The sequence below is a fragment of the Leptonychotes weddellii genome, chromosome 15 (assembly GCF_054177405.1).
Source record: "Leptonychotes weddellii isolate Sample4059 chromosome 15, ASM5417740v2, whole genome shotgun sequence".
In the NCBI taxonomy this organism is placed as follows: domain Eukaryota; kingdom Metazoa; phylum Chordata; class Mammalia; order Carnivora; family Phocidae; genus Leptonychotes; species Leptonychotes weddellii.
The window spans coordinates 49,628,042-49,645,040 of record NC_138383.1 but is presented as its reverse complement, the minus strand read 5'-3'; the positions used below and the strand labels follow the sequence as shown (position 1 = coordinate 49,645,040).

General features: G+C 62.9%; 3 protein-coding genes across 8 annotated transcripts in view; 1 reads left to right on the top strand and 2 right to left on the bottom strand.

Moving 5' to 3' along the window:
* Positions 1-167: 167 nt before the first annotated feature.
* Positions 168-5,586, top strand: ACADVL (acyl-CoA dehydrogenase very long chain). 2 transcript variants are annotated; one of them, XM_006738930.3, is made up of 20 exons: positions 168-327; positions 414-489; positions 756-821; positions 910-982; positions 1,085-1,149; positions 1,261-1,395; positions 1,833-1,977; positions 2,235-2,364; positions 2,470-2,595; positions 2,954-3,152; positions 3,325-3,429; positions 3,852-3,938; positions 4,023-4,085; positions 4,187-4,288; positions 4,359-4,456; positions 4,532-4,604; positions 4,702-4,774; positions 4,864-4,936; positions 5,049-5,124; positions 5,199-5,586. In XM_006738930.3, exons 1-20 carry the CDS (start codon positions 266-268, stop codon positions 5,337-5,339), a joined length of 1,968 nt encoding a protein of 655 aa, XP_006738993.1. In that variant the 5' UTR covers positions 168-265; the 3' UTR covers positions 5,340-5,586. The 2 variants fall into 2 exon arrangements, with proteins under 2 accessions (XP_006738993.1, XP_006738994.1); XM_006738931.2 differs by lacking the exon at positions 756-821.
* Positions 5,522-13,112, bottom strand: DVL2 (dishevelled segment polarity protein 2). 4 transcript variants are annotated; one of them, XM_081805833.1, is made up of 15 exons: positions 12,672-13,112; positions 10,230-10,299; positions 9,796-9,941; positions 9,580-9,677; positions 9,306-9,441; positions 9,106-9,196; positions 8,893-8,962; positions 8,672-8,811; positions 8,518-8,594; positions 7,922-7,989; positions 7,644-7,790; positions 7,401-7,532; positions 7,085-7,264; positions 6,590-6,805; positions 5,522-6,471 (listed from the first exon to the last, which is right to left on the bottom strand). In XM_081805833.1, the coding sequence occupies exons 1-15, from the start codon at positions 12,863-12,865 to the stop codon at positions 6,026-6,028; spliced, it is 2,211 nt and encodes a 736-aa protein (XP_081661959.1). In that variant the 5' UTR covers positions 12,866-13,112; the 3' UTR covers positions 5,522-6,025. The 4 variants fall into 4 exon arrangements, with proteins under 4 accessions (XP_081661959.1, XP_081661960.1, XP_006738986.2 ...); XM_081805834.1 differs by having other exon boundaries at positions 9,568-9,677; positions 12,672-13,111; XM_006738923.3 differs by having other exon boundaries at positions 7,644-7,772; positions 9,568-9,677; positions 12,672-13,110.
* A 504-nt stretch (positions 13,113-13,616) lies between these two features.
* The window catches only part of PHF23 (PHD finger protein 23), a 4,672-nt gene continuing 1,289 nt past the window's right edge, over positions 13,617-16,999 (bottom strand). The window contains exons 1-5 of one of the 2 annotated variants that reach the window (XM_081805835.1): positions 16,749-16,796; positions 16,130-16,161; positions 15,863-15,955; positions 14,522-15,359; positions 13,617-14,420 (exon numbers count right to left, since the gene is read on the bottom strand). In XM_081805835.1, the coding sequence (XP_081661961.1) occupies positions 14,206-14,420; positions 14,522-15,359; positions 15,863-15,955; positions 16,130-16,161; positions 16,749-16,791 (1,221 nt within the window). In that variant the 5' untranslated portion in view covers positions 16,792-16,796 and the 3' untranslated portion in view covers positions 13,617-14,205. Of the gene's footprint in view, positions 14,421-14,521; positions 15,360-15,862; positions 15,956-16,129; positions 16,162-16,748; positions 16,797-16,999 lie in introns of those variants that run through there. The other variant, XM_006738921.3, reaches the window with a different exon arrangement.

The window sequence follows — 16,999 nt, the reverse complement described above, 5'->3', positions numbered from 1 at the left end:
CTCTAGTTCGGACGCGCGCGATGAAGGCGTTTGGGGGAGACGGGGACGTTTGGAGATCGCTCTAGGTCAACCAGAATGCAGGGGCGAGGGGGCGCCCCGGAACTACATCTCCCAGCATGCCCGGGAGACCGGAAGCCCCGCCCACCCGCCTCCCGGTGCATTGTGGACGATGAGTCAAGACAGGACGGGGGCAGCCAGACTTCAGCAGACGGGCCGACCGCGGTAGGTCCGCGCTCGGGTCAGCGGCGGCCGGAGCGGTTCGGAGATGCAGGCGGCACGGATGGCCCCGAGCGTGGGGCGGCAGCTGCGGAGGTTGGGGGTCGGAAGGTGCGTGCTGGACAGGAGGGATGGGGCGGGGGCGGGTGGCAGCGGGTCTGGGGACCGGGCCAGGACTGAGCCCCCTCTCCCCCCAGCTCGCGGCCCCGTGCGCCCGTGTGGCAGCCCCCGCCCGGCCCGGCCCGCCGACCCTATGCCAGCGGGGCCGCTCAGGTGAGTGACGGCGGCCTGGGAGTGGGGGGTCCGCCTCGGCTTCCCCTTCCCCGCCGCCGGCAGGGGTCTCCCTCTCCGTCCCGGGCACCTGCCTCCCGGCCTGGCACCGAGAAAGTAGGGGAAAGGGCAGGCCAGGGTGCCCTGATGTCGGAACTAGGGGAAAGGTCGCCGCAGCCGTCCTCCGCCGGCCCCCAGCTCTTCCGCTGGGCTCTCCTTGGCTCTTCGGAAGCCCTTTCCCCGGCCTCGCTAACTATCCCTTTCCCCAGGCGGTTCTGGAGAAGTCAGATTCCTCCTCCCCCGAGGCTTCGACCAGGGAGAAGCAGGCCAAGGCGGTATGTGGCCTCCAGGCCGGGAGGAGCTAGGCCAGGAGTTCACCCTCCCCAGCAGACAACTCCCTGAAACCGCCTTCTCCCTGTGCAGGAATCGAAGTCCTTTGCTGTGGGGATGTTCAAGGGCCAGCTCACCACCGACCAGGTGTTCCCCTACCCGTCTGGTAAGGGGTAGTCAGAGCTGGGTGGGGCGGGGCAGCGTCCCTCGCCGGCCCAGTGACCTGACCAGCCTGTTCCCCGCCCCCGCCCCCCCCCCGCCCCCACAGTGCTCAACGAGGAGCAGACACAGTTTCTCAAAGAGCTGGTGGGGCCGGTGTCCCGTTTCTTTGAGGTGAGGAATGACTTGGGTGGGGGAATACAGGGCTTTGGTCCCTGATGGGGTGGGAGCAGTGTTGAACAGCTTAAAAGGAGCCTGGATGGCAGCATCCTGTGCCTTCTCCAGGAGGTGAACGATCCTGCCAAGAATGACATGATGGAGAAGGTGGAGGAGACCACCATGCAGGGCCTCAAGGAGCTGGGGGCCTTTGGTCTGCAAGTGCCCAGCGAACTGGGTGGTGTGGGCCTCTGCAACACGCAGGTGAGGGAGGTCGTCGCCCCCCCCCCCGCCCCGCCCCGTTGCCAGCATCCCAGTCTACTGCAACTTTGTGGATTAAGCTCCTTTCTTACCTGACCCAGGATCCAGGTTTGTGAAGTAACCGCCCTTGTGGCCTCTCGGATGGTGACTACCAGTCCACACACATTGTTCCAACAAACCGTTTCCAGACGTACACCTTTCTAAACACCAAACTATATGCTTCCTTTAGGGCCACGGACCTCACCTAGGTTCACAAGTCCCAATGGGAGGGACTGACAAATAGGGTAGGAAGCTCCCTACCAGGATCCCTCTCTGCCATGGGGACATTTCTTCTCTCCAGTCACCGTGTGGGAATGCCCTGCCCTGTTGACCGCACTTTCCTGCTAAGGCCCCCACGGGGCAGCCAGTAACAGCCCCAGAGGCCTGCTTTCCTCCCGCAGTACGCCCGCTTGGTGGAGATCGTTGGCACGCATGACCTTGGCGTGGGCATCACCCTGGGGGCCCATCAGAGCATCGGCTTCAAAGGCATCCTCCTCTTTGGCACAAAGGCCCAGAAAGAAAAATACCTCCCCAAACTGGCATCTGGTGAGGCAGCCCCAGGAGACCCGGGGGGGACTGGGGGTGTCCTGGGCTTGGTACAAATGAGGCTGGTGGTACGGAAGTCATCGCTTAGCTGGGAGCGTCGGTTGGGGGAGATTCTGGGAAGGCATCAGTGTGCTGGTGGGGAAACGTGAACCTGACCGCGGCCAGAAGCGTCGAGGCTGCCTGTGGGCAGGGTGGGGACAGTGAGGGGCCTCTGATGCCCATTGGGACCCAGTTTAAAGGCGCTCTCTCCCCAACAGGGGAAACCATAGCTGCTTTCTGTCTAACCGAGCCCTCCAGTGGGTCCGACGCAGCCTCCATCCGAACTTCAGCCGTGCCCAGCCCCTGTGGGAAATATTATACCCTCAATGGAAGCAAGATTTGGATCAGGCAATCCTCCCCCACCCCCTGCCTTTGTCTCTTCTCCACCTCTTCCCAGTTTCAGGCCCCACTGCTCTGTCCCCCACACCCTGACTGCCCCTCATTTTTCCATAGTAACGGGGGCCTGGCAGATGTATTCACGGTCTTTGCCAAGACACCAGTCACAGACGCAGCCACGGGGGCCGTGAAGGAGAAGATCACAGCTTTCGTGGTGGAGCGGAGCTTTGGAGGTGTCACCCAGTGAGTGGGTTTGGGGAGAAGATGGAAGCGGAGCCAGGCTGGGGCACGGCACTGCGGTCCAGGGCAGATGGTGTCACGGGTCACCCTGGGGATGTGTGCAAAACCCAGAGCAGCTAGATGGCATGTTCTCTTTGGGATTAAGCTGCACGGAACTCGTATAAAGCTTTGGCTCCTGCAGCCAGTGAGCCGAGCACCTGGTAGGCTAGAGAACCAGGTGTCCTCATCCTCCAAGCATGCCGGCCCTGCTGCCTACACCTTCTCCCGTGCTGGCAGCCGCAGTAACCCCCGGCTCCCACAAAGTGACCCCCGCCCCATGGCAGCCTGCCGAGCACACCTCTGCTTCTCTGCCCTGTCACAGCGGGCCCCCCGAGAAGAAGATGGGCATCAAGGCCTCGAACACGGCAGAGGTGTACTTTGATGGGGTACAAGTGCCGTCGGAGAATGTGCTGGGCGAGGTGGGGGGCGGCTTCAAGGTTGCCATGCACATCCTCAACAACGGAAGGTTCGGCATGGCCGCGGCCCTCGCGGGCACCATGAGGGGCATCATTGCTAAGGCGGTGAGTGCCCTGCTTGAGCTCCAGCTGGCCGGAAGCAAAGTCGCCCTGTCCCCCTTCCCCAGGGGGGCCCTGTCCCTCCCCTCCCCCTGGGCTCGGGTCTCCGTGCAGCCTGTCCCTCTCCTGGCGGGGAGAAACTACAGAACCCCACTGCGACACACGGGTCCTCCTCCAGGTGGACCATGCTGCTAATCGTACCCAGTTTGGGGAGAAAATTCACAACTTTGGGCTGATCCAGGAGAAGCTGGCCCGGATGGCTGTGCTGCAGTACGTGACTGAGGTGAGGGTCCGCCCACAGCCCGAGCCCGAGCCCCGAGCCCTGGGCCCTCCTCCTAGCCGGTGGGACTACAACTCCCAGCAGCACCTGGGGCAGTGGGTCTCCAGCTTTACACCAATGCCCTAGGGGATGCGGGGAGGCGTGGTCAGCGCCGAAGGGCGAGGGCCGAGTCGTTCTTCGGAGGTCCCTGAAGCTGATCCCACCTGCGCCCCCACCTACCTCTTCTCCCCTTCCAAACAAGTGCAGTACCTAGAAGCCTCCAGTGGGCTGGCTCAGGGGACCAAGTACGTGCCTGACAGGTGGAGCTAGGTGGTGAAGGCAAGGGCCTCGAGGAGTAGGGCAGACCTGGTCTTGGGAGCTCTGGGCGATCGGGGTGGGTCTGACACCATCCTTTTCCTTCCCACGCCACAACCGTGCAACCTCAGTCCATGGCTTACATGGTGAGTGCCAACATGGACCAGGGAGCCACGGACTTCCAGATCGAGGCCGCCATCAGTAAAATCTTTGGCTCGGTGAGGTCCCCGGCCTATAGGGCGGGAGAGCCCAGGGTGGGAGCCTGGCTCCAAGACCAATCTTACGTGGTTCTCGGTCCCCAGGAGGCGGCCTGGAAGGTGACCGATGAGTGCATCCAGATCATGGGCGGCATGGGCTTCATGAAGGTACGGGATGGTGCTCTGCCTGGGGCGGCCACCGCGGGAACAGGAGGGGCGGGCGGGCGCCGCTCAGCAAGGCCGTTGTGTTCTGGCTTCCCCCATGGCAGGAGCCTGGGGTAGAGCGCGTTCTCCGAGACCTTCGCATTTTCCGGATCTTTGAGGGGACCAACGACATTCTCCGGCTCTTTGTGGCTCTGCAGGGCTGTATGGTAAGAGGGAACTCGGGGAGGAAGGAGGGAGAAGTGCACGTCCTGACTGTTAGGCTCTTCTCCCACGCAGGACAAAGGAAAGGAACTTTCTGGACTTGGCAGCGCTCTAAAGAATCCCTTTGGGAATGCTGGCCTCCTGCTAGGAGAGGCAGGCAAACAGCTGAGGAGGTAAGCCTGAGCGGGGCCGGGCCGGGGTGGGCTGGAGGGTGGTGACTAACCGGTCACATTCCCCCTTCCTCGAAGGCGGGCAGGGCTGGGCAGTGGCCTGAGTCTCAGTGCTGTCATCCACCAGGAGCTGAATCGGAGCGGAGAGCTGGTAAGCACTCGGGGGGCGGGGGGTGGGACGGCAGCCCGCGTCGGGGGGCAGGTGCGGCTGGGCCCTCTGAGCGCTGGTGCCTTCCCTCTCTGTTCAGACAGTGAAGGCTCTGGAGCAGTTTGCCGCTGTGGTCGAGGCCAAGCTAATAAAACACAAGAAGGGAATTGTCAGTGAGTGAGCCCTGCCCCGTCCCCTCCTTTCCCTCACCCCCCCAGCCCCCCACCTTTCACCCGCTGACCCCGGCCCGTCTACCTGACAGATGAACAGTTCGTGCTGCAGCGTCTGGCCGACAGCGCCATTGACCTCTACGCCATGGTGGTAGTTCTGTCCAGGTGCGGCTGCGGCTGGGGCGGGGGAGGCGGCCCGGGCAGCGGCGCTGGGGGGTGGGGGTGCCCGGGCCAGGCTCACAGCCCAGGTTTGTTTGCCCTTCCTGCTTGGTGCCAGGGCCTCAAGATCCCTGAGCGAGGGCCACCCTACAGCCCAGCACGAGAAGATGCTCTGTGACAGCTGGTGTATCGAGGTGAGATTCGGGGTCACCCAGGGCAGGCGGGGGGCGCGAGGCGCGGGCCTGAACCCCTCCTCCTGTGTCCCCAGGCGGCGGCCCGGGTCCGGGAGACCATGACCGCCCTGCAGTCTGACCCACAACAACAGGAGCTGTTCCGTAACTTCAAGAGCATCTCCACGGCCTTGGTGGAGCGAGGCGGCATGGTCACCAGCAACCCCCTGGGCTTCTGACTGCTGCCCGCCGCCAGGGCCCGGCCCGTGCCTTCTCAAGCCCAGCGCCCCCCACAGGCCCTGGTTCTGCCTTAAAGAGGGCCTGGCCCAGGGCCCCACTGCTCTCACGGCCTCGCTCTGCCGGGCCTCCTCTTGGCCTCGCTGCCTGCCTCCCTCCCAAAGAAAGGAGCCAGAGGCGTGGGGAGTTTGCCCCTATTGCTTTATTTGGTTTTATACAAGTGACTAAATAAATAGAGTAACAAAAGCAGCTACGTGGGCCCCCAATACCGAACACCCCAGCTTCCTCTGACTGCTGGCTAGGGTGCCCACCCCCTTCCTCCTCCCAGTGTACCGCTGCCCGCCCCCCACCCTGCCCAGGACACAGCTGACGCCCGGGGCGGGCACAGCAGGAGGTCACATTGTGGGGTTAGAAGAAGGGGCCCGGGAGACAGGGATTCTTCATATAAAAAAGGGAAGCGTCTACTGAAAAAATAGTCCAAAAAATGTACGAAAGTCTATTTCAACCCCCCCAAAGGCTTATAAAAACAGTAAAGCTAAAAATAACCAAAGGTCCCTTACACACCCCCGAGGGCAGGGGAGGGACCAGGCACTGCCCGTGAGTCACAGTGGCAAGCCCCTCGGCTGGCAGGGGCCCTCGGCCAGCAGGGGCCAGACAGGACGGGCCGAGGAAGGAGATCCTGTGCGCTCTACATAACATCCACAAAGAACTCACTGGGGTTGCCCATAGCCATGTGAAAGCTTTGGCGGCTCGCTGTCAGCTCTGGGGGCACAGAGCCCAGGTCTCTGACCGGAGGGGCCCCCGGGGGCTGCACGGCTGGAGGGACGGGGGGTGGAGGCGGGGGCATCATGACCACCATCATGGGATTGTAGGGGAGGGCCATCCCCGGGGGCGGTCCGTAGGGATGGAGCCCAGGGTGGGCTCGGAGGTTGGGAGCACCCCCTGCCGAGCCCCTGGAAGGGGGAGGGCCCCCGTCAGCCCCGCCGGGATCCCCGCCCCGCCGGAGGCTGCCCCCGCGGCTGCAGGGCTCGGACTCACTGCCGCTGCCGGACTTGGACTCGGGGGCCCGCTCATCAGGCCTCCCTGGGCGCCCTGCCCCCCCATCGCTTCGCGTCGACCCACTGCTCCGGCTCCCTGTGGGGGGTGGGGGGTGCGGCCACCTGAGCCCTGACCCAGCATCCCTCAGCCTCCCCGGCGCCCCCCCCCCGTGGGCCATCCCCAGGCGCGGTACTGGCGTGGGACAGTGACTCACCCTCGCTGTGCTGGCTGCTGGCGCTGCCCCCCCCGTAGGTGTAGGACGAGAGCTCGTGGTAGGGCGGCGGCTGGGGGCTGTACGGGTGGGGGGCCGGGTACTGGTACGAGAAGGTGGGCAGCAGGGGCCAGGGGGTGGCCCCGGGCAGAGGGGCCAAGGTGTCCTGGTCCGACGCCCCGCTCGAGCCGTCGTCGTTCAGGGACAGGCTGACGAGGTCTGGAACGCAGCAGAGGAGCGAGAGTCACTGCTTCGGAGGCGCCTTTTCCCCAGAACCATCCACGAGGGGGGCGAAGACGAGGGCCTCCGACAGGAAACTCCCCGTGGGCCCCCGCCGCCAGGGCACGGCTCGCCCACGGAGCACGGCCGGGTGCCGTCAGCCAGGGCAGGGCCTGACACAGGACACGCTGCGCGACCGTCCACGGCGGCCCCGTCTGGCTTCTGGGCTAGGGGTGCGGCTGGAGGGGCAGGATGGGGCGGCGGGGACAAGAGACTCACAGCTCTCGCAGCCGCCGCTGAGGTCCCCGAAGACGTAATAGCACTGCTCGGAGAAGGTGATCTTGTTCACGGTGTGCCGGATGAGGCCCGCCTTGAGCAGCCCGCTCGCGTACTTGCGGGCCTCCCGCCGCTCGGGAAAGCCTTCCACGTGATGGTAGAGCCAGTCGACCACGTCCGAGCCTGGGAGCGCCCGAGCAGAGAAGCGCTCAGCTCCTCCTCCCGGACTCCTGCCTCACCCCTGCCTGCGCCGTTCCCGGCGGGGGCCTCCTCCGGCCCCCCCTCCTTCCCATACCACCCGTCCAGGGCCCAGCCATACCCAGAAAAGCATTAGGGATGGTGATCTTGAGCCACATGCGGTCCCGAACTTCCAGCCCAGACTCTGGAGCTGCCATGGCCTTGGTCACAGATGCCATGTCCGTGTGGATGGAAAGACCCCGGCCTTCACAGCCTGTGTGGGAAGAAACGGGTCTGAGGTAGGGCCCGCTGCCAAGCAGCGGCGGGCACAGCTCCGGTGAGAGGCCTTCCGGGGAGGGGACAGTAAGGTGGGCTGGGGGCTCACCCTCAGGCAGAGAGGACCCCGACGTCATGGTGCTCATGGACGAGGAGCCAGGATAGGCCGGGAAAGTGCCGGTCAGCGCGGCGGAGTGGGACACCCAGGCAGCAGGGTCGATGGGCTGGATGGGCTCGTCTGGGACAGAGAAGGCCCCTGCGACGATCATTTCCCTGCCGCTCCCTGACTGACTCCCATCCCACCTCTGCCCTGACCCTCCTCCAGCCCTTCCTGCCGCCTGGAGGCCCAATCCCGGCTCCCCAGTCTCCTGCCCCCGCAGCACTCACTTCGAGGAAGAGTGAAATAGGCCTGGGGAGAGGGATCCCAGCACTTGGCCACCGTCAGCACGATGGGGCTGTGGGGAGGGGGGAAGCAGTCACGCGGGGTGGTGCAGGGGGGGCGGGGCGGGGCCTTGGGAGGGCGGAGGGCAGAGAGCTAGGACAGAGCAGAGACCACAGACGGGGCTGGGCTGCAGGGCTGAGGCGGGGAGGCTCTGGCGCAGGGGACCCACTGACAGCGACAACTCTAGAAACGCCGCCGACAGGTGCGAAGGAACACACGGTCAGGGTCCCTCCGGAGCCGGTCCGGGAATAGGGACGCTAAGCCACGCCGCTCGCGGATGGGGGCGGGGACGGACATGCGCGCGCACACCACACCCGGGGGTAAGACCGCGCAGAGCAGACACAGAGCGACGGACACAGAGCGACGGACGAGGGCAGCGAGGGCGGGGAGGGGACTTCGGAGGCATGCAGGTGGGGGTCTCGCGGGCACGCCCTCGCCCCGTGGGCATCTGTCACGTTACGCGGCCGTGCCCCGCACGCTCCCCGGACCCGCGCGGCCGCGGGCCGGGGCGGCAGACGAGAGGACGGGGCCGCCAGCTCACCCGGGCTTGTGCACGATGTCCCGCAGGACCCGGACTGCGTCGTCGTTGCTCATGTTCTCAAAGTTCATGTCGTTCACCTGGAAGCCGGGCCGGCGGGTCAGGGGCGGCCGCCCGGGGCGCACACCCCGCCGCCCACGGCCCCGGGGCAGCCCACCTGCAGCAGCATGTCGCCCGGCTCGATGCGCCCGTCGGCCGCCACGGCACCCCCCTTCATGATGGAGCCAATGTAGATGCCGCCGTCGCCCCGCTCATTGCTCTGGCCCACGATGGAGATGCCCAGGAAGTTGTACTTCTCTGCGGAGGGCGCGCACATGACGAGGGGAAGCCCGCCCGGCGCGCGACACCCCCCCCCCCCGGCCCCGCGCCCCCTCGTACCCATGTTCAGCGTGACGGTGATGATGTTGAGAGACATGGTGGAATCGGTGACGCTGCTAAAGGACGAGGCCTGTGGGGGACACGGGGAAGGAGCTGGGCCGTCTCCGAGGACCCGCGGCCGAGCCCCAGAGTCTCACTTCCTGTGCCCCGGGCCCCCTAAGCCCGGGCCCCCAGCTTCTCCAAGGTCCAGCTGTCCCGCGACAAGCCCCTCACCCTCTCCAGGCGTGGCGGCCGCTGTTTCCTCCGCCGCCGGTGGCGCTTGAGGAGGCGGGAGGCACTGCTCTGCTCCGTGGAGCTGCTGAACCTGTCAGGAGGTCGGGAAGGGGAGCTCACAGGCAGACGAGGTTGGGGGGCGCCCGGCAGAGAGATGGGAGGCGCGGCCACGGGCAGGAAGCGAAGGGGGGGGGCCGTACCTGCTCATGGTGTCGTCCTCGTCTGAGTCCCCCAGGCTGGTGCTCTCCAGCTCGCTGGTCATGAGGGTTGAGGAGCTCTCATAGCCAGCCAGGTGGCGCTCCAGCCTTGAGGGGCCACTGGGCCTGTGGCCCCCCGCTGCGTGCGAACGGGACCCTCAGGAGCCCAGGCCTCGGGCTGCTTCCCCTCGTCGCTCGTCGCGCCTCGGGCCGAGCGCTCCCCCTCCCCAGCCCCAGCGCACCCTCAGGGGCCTGCCCCCCTCACCGCCATGCTCACTGCTGTCTCTCCTGCGAGGCCGTTCCCGCCGCACAGACACGACCGACTCTGTCTCGGTCTCAGGCTCCAGGTTTTCCCGGCTGCTGGACACATTAGGGCTGGGTGGGCAGAGACGTGTCAGGGGGACAGGGCTTCAAGTCCTCAACTGTCCCCCCCCAGGGGCTGGAGTCCCCTCCTCACCTCCCTCCCCTGGACTCAAGAATCCCAAAGACTCACTGGAAGGACGGAGGCCTGGAGTCCCCAATGCCGCTGGTCCTCTCCGGGGGCAACGGGGGTAACGGTGGGGGGGGTGGCGCCAGTTCGGGCCGAGGCTCGTGGGCTGGGGGAGCCATCTCGGGTTGGGGGTTATCTGACGACACTAGCTGGAAAGATGCAATGACAAGACCCGGCTCAACCAGGAAGGGAGGCATCTGAGGCGGGAGTAAGGGAAGGGACTCGGGGAGAGGACAGGGTCTGAGCAAGCCCATGGCCGGCGGAAAGCACCGAAAAAGCAGGAGCGAGCAACAGAGGCTCCAGAAGAAGGCTGAGCAGCTCCAGCTGGCTCTCTGAGCCGGTGAGGCAGCAAGGAGCCAGGGCCTCCAGCTCCTGGGCAGGGGGCAGACTGAGGCTCAGAGGAGTCCGGCGGCTGCAGGGGGGACGGGGGCGCTCACCCAGGACACCACCCTTCCGTTGAAGCAGGGCAGGCGGGCGTTGTCATCCGAAATCTCCTCCTTCACCACCCTGCCGAGAGACAGCATGAAGGCCAGTGAGAATGGCCTAGCGCCCCCCACATGCACCCCCGTTCGAGGCTTCTCCCGATCTTCGTCCAGGTCAAGGACGTTGACTTTCCCGCACCTTGACCAAGTCCTCGTCCCTGACGCTGAAATGCTTCTTCGCTCTCACACCTAGGAGTTTCCAAATTCGCCCCCTTTCCTTCCTTCTCCTCCTCTCCCCAACTCATCCTCAGGTTTTGACACTGCTCCAAAGATTCCCTTGAGTCTAATTCAAACCTCTCGGGCGCCTGGGTGGCTCAGTTGGTTAAGCGACTGCCTTCGGCTCAGGTCATGATCCTGGAGTCCCGGGATCGAGTCCCGCATCGGGCTCCCTGCTCGGCAGGGAGTCTGCTTCTCCCTCTGACCCTCCCCCTCTCATGCTCTCTCTATCTCATTCTCTCTCTCAAATAAATAAATAAAATCTTTAAAAAAAAAATAATAATTCAAACCTCTCACTCCAATCTCAAAGGCCGTCCCATCCCCTCTGGTGACCCCAGCTGCCCCAAATGTCTGTCTAACCTTAGGAGCTCTGCCAGCACCTCCCCCAACCTCCACCCTGCTCCTCACACGCCACCGTCCCTAGTCCCCAAAGCCTTTGGTCCGGAGTCCGTAGTCTCATGCTTTCCTTCGTTTTCTCTACCTGACTCCCAGAAAGCTATCTAAATGCGCCACCTTTCCCCACGTACAAATACCCATTAGACCGAAGAATAGTACTTGCTCACAAGGCTGAGCACTCCCAAGGAGAGGTGAAGCCCAGTTTCCCATTCCCCTGTGGCTCATCTGGCACCGAATTCTACACTAAGCAGCCCAGCCTTGGGGTCATCTCTCCCACGGGTTCCTTGGGATGGATGGGACTTGCCCCTTCTTCTCAACCACCACGAGAAATCATGGATGCCTATTCTGTTCAACACTGTATCCTGGTCACACAGCAAAGAACCTGATGCTTAGGGAGCATGAACAAGTATCTGTTAAATAAACATATGAACTATGAGATTCTCTACCCTGAACAGACTCTCTCTCTCACACAGACACATCCTTGCCTCCAAATTAGGATAGCCTGTCTGATTAACCCTTTAGTCTAATATGGTTCTAGGAGCCTGGATACATGAAAACTTAATCCCATCTGTTATCAATGGGGCAACTCAGCCCGATCACGACCACCACTCTGTCTCAGTACAATGCAGCATTTTTCGCTACGTAACCCAGCCTCGGCGTAGCCTAACCTGGAAAATTATTCTGAGTGATCTCACTTACAGACCAGTCAGACTCAATACTAGTCGCGATTACAACTCACCAAGAAATCACCGTGCGTCGCTTACCTATACTAAGCTTTTTCCGCAAACTGTGTCCATTTCACGGATTATGCCGCTAACAAACAGAAAAACCTTGCTCTAACTCCCAGGTAACTCCCAAGACAGTCCCACTTTCCCAACGTCCAACAATCTCTCAGTAGAGGCCAGTCCATTCCACTAACCCAGACCCCGGACTGTCCCAGTCTAATCCAGCCGGCCTTCAAGGGCTGAGGCTGGCTACCCAGAGAGCTCAGGCTCAAAAACTAGGAAGACATTTATTGTTCAAAGTTCTAGTCTAGCCCAGAATGACCCAAATTACTCCAGGATAGCCCAACATGTTCTAACAACAGCCTAGAGTGTCCCGTCATGCAGCTGTCTCTACCAATATAGACATTATCCCAATACAGCTATCTACACTGGCAGAGCCCCCAAAAGCCGGGTCTGCCCCTCTACAGAGTGTCTCCATAAAAACTAGGCCCCAGCAGAAACTAAGATCAACCAATCCCACCCAGTAGAGACCAGAACCACCGAAGTTTTTCCAGGATAGCCCAATCTACTCCAAAGCAGCCTAGAACATCCCAATACACCATTCTCTGCGTTCGGACGGACCAGAATGTCCCCAAACAATCCCATCTGCTGTACTCTAGCCCAGAATATCCCCAGGTACTCCAACCCAGCTCAATCTACACCAGGAGATTCCACAACACCCCTCAGAGCCCGTGTGCTACAGGACTGCTCCGAATGCACCAGACCACCCAGATTATCCCCAAATCAACCAGTGCACCCCACTCTATTCCAGTATAGCCTAATCTTCCCTAATCTGGTTTAGCACAGCCCGCTGCGTCGTCCTACAGCTCCGTGCGCCTCAATCTGTCCAAGCATAACCTTGCCCGTCCTGGGATACCGAATCTAAGGCCAGCATAATACAGTCTGCTGCACTAGAGCCCAGAAAACGCCAGCATGGCCCAGAGCAGACCTGTGCCCCTCCACAGTGCCCAATCCACCCCAGCGCGGCCACCATCGGTTCCAACCTAGGCCTCGCGCTCACCCGAAATCCTGATCCATAGACTTGAAAAAGTACTTAGCGCCCGCGGGCCGCTGCAGGACGCTCTTGAAATCGCCGAGGGTGATGCGCTCGGCGGGAACGGGGATCTTCACCAGGTAGGGAGTCTCTTCTTCATCCAGGTGGTATATCACCTTGGTCTCCCCGACACCGCCGCCCCCCGCGCCGCTGCCCGCCATGGTCTCGCCCGCGCGCTCCCGGGCTCTGCCGCCCACCCAACGGGGCGAAGCGCCCCCGCCGCGCCTGCGCACACGCGCACCCCGCCGCGCGAGCGCGGACAGGACCGGCCGGCGCAGGAGAGGTGCGGAGGGGTCAGCGGGGTGGCGGTCGACGGAAGGGGGGCGCGGGCCGTGGAGCTCGACCCGATGCCGCGGATCCTGCCGCCGCCGCCGCGCGCCACCGCCGCCGACGTCGCGGGCGCCCTTCAGCACCCCGCCCACCTCTCCTCATGTCACGTGGCTCGAGTCGGCCCGCCCTGTCACGTGACTCTCCGCGGTCACGTGACCGCCGCGGCTCCTCCCCAGCGCCCCCGCCACGTGATCGTTGCTTTCAGCAACGGTCTCCCAACCCTCAACGGCCCCGCCCCCAAATGTGTCCCCACCCGCGTCCTCCGAGTACCCCGGCGAAGCTGGCCCCGGCCCTAGGGGGCTGGCGGCCGGCTCCCACCCCGCTCTGCTCCACCCAGGCGGGGGGCTCGAAGCAACGCTGATCCCCCTGGAGCAGTGCGTGTTGGGGGACAGGCTGGGGGCGGTGGGGGTCCTGGGCCGGGGGCAAGCCAACTGAGGCCGCGAGGCTGGGGGGGGCGGGGCGGGAGGAGGTGCAGAGCCGGGTGGTTTTCCGCTCGGACTCTGGAGGTGGGCTTCAGTCTTCTGACCGGCCTGTCCACCGCCTCCCTCCTAAGCAGGACAGTCAGTGAGGGCTATAAACACAAAAGAGCCCACTCTGCTTTATTTACAACACGCAGGCTGTCTGTACAAACAGCTGGCCAATATTATTAAAAACAAAAGAGGTGAGCGAGCGGATCGTCACCTTTCTGTTTTCCTTCCTCCCTTGGCCAGACCCTGGTTGGTACTCCACCTCTGAGCTGCCCTGCCCGAAAGGGGAAGTCCAAAATTAAAAATACAACCGGTGTAGAATAAATGGGGAGATAAAAGAAAAGATGAGGAAGGGGAGTGCTCTATTTACACTAGAGTTTTATAGACAACTGTCCCATTCCACCCCAGCTCCAACCCTGGCCCAGAAAGTGAGGGGCGGCAGGTCTAAGGGACAGAGATTAAGTGTCTAGGGACCCAGACAGCCTCCCACCCCCAACTGTAATGGGTCCACGTTCAAGTCCACAAGGTGGGAAGGAAAGGTTAAGGTTGGACCGTGAGCCATTCATTCCCAAACCAGCCTCCCTTGGGAATTCCTGCCTTGAAGTGGGACAATAATCCAAGCTCCAGGGGATAGGCTGAGGACCCTGAGGCTCAGTTCCCAAGTCACGTTGTCATTTGGAAGTCCCAGCCTGGAGACTGCGGTGTCAGGGCTCTCCAGATTTGGGAGGCCCCCCTAACCGCCGGGCCTCTGGCCGCAGTTCCTTGCATTTCTGGCAGTAAAAGAAATCAGGGACGTTGGTCTTCTTGATCTTAGCACAGGAGAGGTGGATCCAGGTCCCACACAGGCTGCACTCAATCATGGGCCGCCCTGCAAAGGGCTTTCGGCAGTAACATGTGATCAGGTCCCATGAGTCATCACCTGGGGAAAGAAGGTTTGGTTGGTGTTCTGCCTGAGCGCTTGGGTCCGCAACAGCCCAAGCCCATCCTCCAGCTAACCCTGGGCAGCCCCAGACCTCTCACCTGATTCTACCATGATGTCCTCATCCATGACCCGCATCTCGCCTTCACTCGAGCTGGCGTCTCCATCTTGGCTCGTTTCAGTGCTGCCCACTTCCTTGCTCTCGCTGTCAGTGGGAGGGGCTCCTTCAGGGTGCACTGCAGCAGGGGGCCTAGGAGCCTCGGGGGGTGTTGGCAGCACAGGGGCTGGGGCTTCACCCCCTACCACTGCTGCCATGTCTTCCTCCTCCTCCTCTTCCTCTTCTTCCTCCTCCTCTTCAGAGTCTGTATCACTGGGGGGTGCCCGGGGAGGCCCAGGAGGTGGGAGTCTATCCCCCCGATCTGCCTTTTTCAACTTCCGTTTCTTGCTCTTTTTAATTCGAGACCTCTTTTCCCCATCCCCAGGAGCTGGCCGAGGCCTCCGAAGCGCCCCAAAGCCAGCCCCCCCTCCTGGCCCCAACTTTCGGTTCTTTCGGTCCTTCTTTCGAGGAGGTTGGGAGAGGTCCCCCTGGGAAAGGGGTACTGGGGTGAGAGCAGCAGGGGGCCGGGAGGCATGGGTCAGGGATGTGGGGGACAGTGGAGATGCCATTTTGGGCCCATCTAGATCAAAGAGAGAGTCCTTGAGCTTCATCTTCTCAAGCAGGGTTGCACTGTCAGGGGCCTGCAGACGAGAAAAAGTGGACCTCGGGGGTCCTGGCTGAGTGGGACCTGCTTGAGCCGCCCTTCTCTTGGATGATTTTGCTTTCTTAACAAAGGTCTGGATGGTTCGGAGGTCTGAGGGGGCCGAGTCCCAGCCGTCACTGTCGGCCGCGCTCTCGCCACGCAATGGAGAACTGGAGCCAGAGGCTGGCCAGTCACTTTCCTTGAAAGGGGACAGACCAGGGTCAGCAGGCGGCCCGGTGGCATCCCAGCCCCTCTACGAACCCAGCTTGAAAACCAGGGACAAGATCTACCTGGATATATCCTGCCCAGACCACCCAAAAATCACTACACTCAGAATTGTCCCCTCCCCGATTCCCCTCAGCATCTCCTCTTGCAAACTTCCCTGTTGCCCCTGCCCTCAGGTTCTGGCCATCGCCCCAGTCCCGCCTGCCTCACAGCACTGTCTCCCCCAGACCAGAGCCCTATTTCTTTATGTCTGTTTTCCTTCAGTGCATTGAGAAGCACCTTCCATGAACACCCCCAGGCCATTCACTGCTGCTCAAGCCACCCCAAGGGACTAGTGTTCCCACCAGTTTCCAATTTCCCTGCTCTTCCCCATCACATCTGATAGGTTTCTCCTATAAAGTACCGCAGTCCCCTTTGCTCCACACCCCTCTACGGCCTAGGACCCCACCGTCAAGCTGGCCGTCCTCCAGACCCTACCTCTTTGCTCGGGGGGATGTAACCGGCATAGGCCAAGACAAAACTGCAGAATTTGTTGAAATCCTCAATTGTTCTCCGACGCTTCTCTGGTGGCTGAAAGGAAACATGTATCGCAAGGAAGTGAAGAGGGGCATTCCCATTGAAGAGGGGCATTCCCGAAGATATACTCCCCTGAGTGAGGGATCTAGAAAAGGCCAGAGGAGGAAAGAGGGGAGGGGGAGGGCATCCGGCAGTAATACTAGGCTGCAAAGGTAAGGGAAAGCTCACCTGAGTTTCTGGCTTCAGGGTCGGAGGTGGATCTGTGAAAGCAATAAAAGCTGAGTCAAGGCACCAGCAAAGAATCTGTGCGAAACCCCACCTCTAAATCTCGGAGGTCCCAAGCGAACCCCTCTTCCCTCAGGTCCCCCAGCCAGGCCAGCAGGTCCCCAGCTGTGCTGGACCCGCCCCTGCTCCCCCTTCCGCCCTGCGAGGGGCGGAGCCAGGGCGCGGCGCCCTCTCAGGCCTCGCTATAGCGCTCCCCTTCCCCCCACCGGAGGCCTGGCGCCCCGCCCCCCCAACTCACGGTTTCTCTAGACTCCAGTCTACTCGATCTCTTGGCGCCCCACCCCGCCATACCGCTCCCCGGACCGAGCTCGGGCGGCCGCCTGCCCCTGTCCTTCACACGCGCCCAGTGCCCCGAGTTCCTACCCGGTCGCGATCTACCGCCCGGGGCCCTCCGAGACCGCACACGCAGCCCGCCGGCCCCCAGGGTCCAGGATGACCACGCTGAACCGCTCCCCGCCCTCCGGCCCCTTCTACTCGAGCACGAGGCCCGGCGCGCCCCTCACCCCCACCCTAAACACACACAGGCACACACATCCAACGCCACTTCGCGGCTGGGACAGACCAGAGAGCTCTAACCCGGACGCGGCCCCACCTGCCCCCCCCATACCGCGCTCCCCACAATTTCGCCGTCCCTCCGCCCCCATCCGGGGCTTTGGCCCCTCCCCGTCTCGAGCTCCTCGGGCTCCCCGCCGGGCCCCCGGGCCCAGTTCCGAGCCCTCCGGCCGCCGCCCCCCCCCTCCGCCCCCGTACTCACCACCAAGTGACTAGGCTGCGGACCCCTAAACTCTAGCCCCCCCCGCCCACCGGCTACTC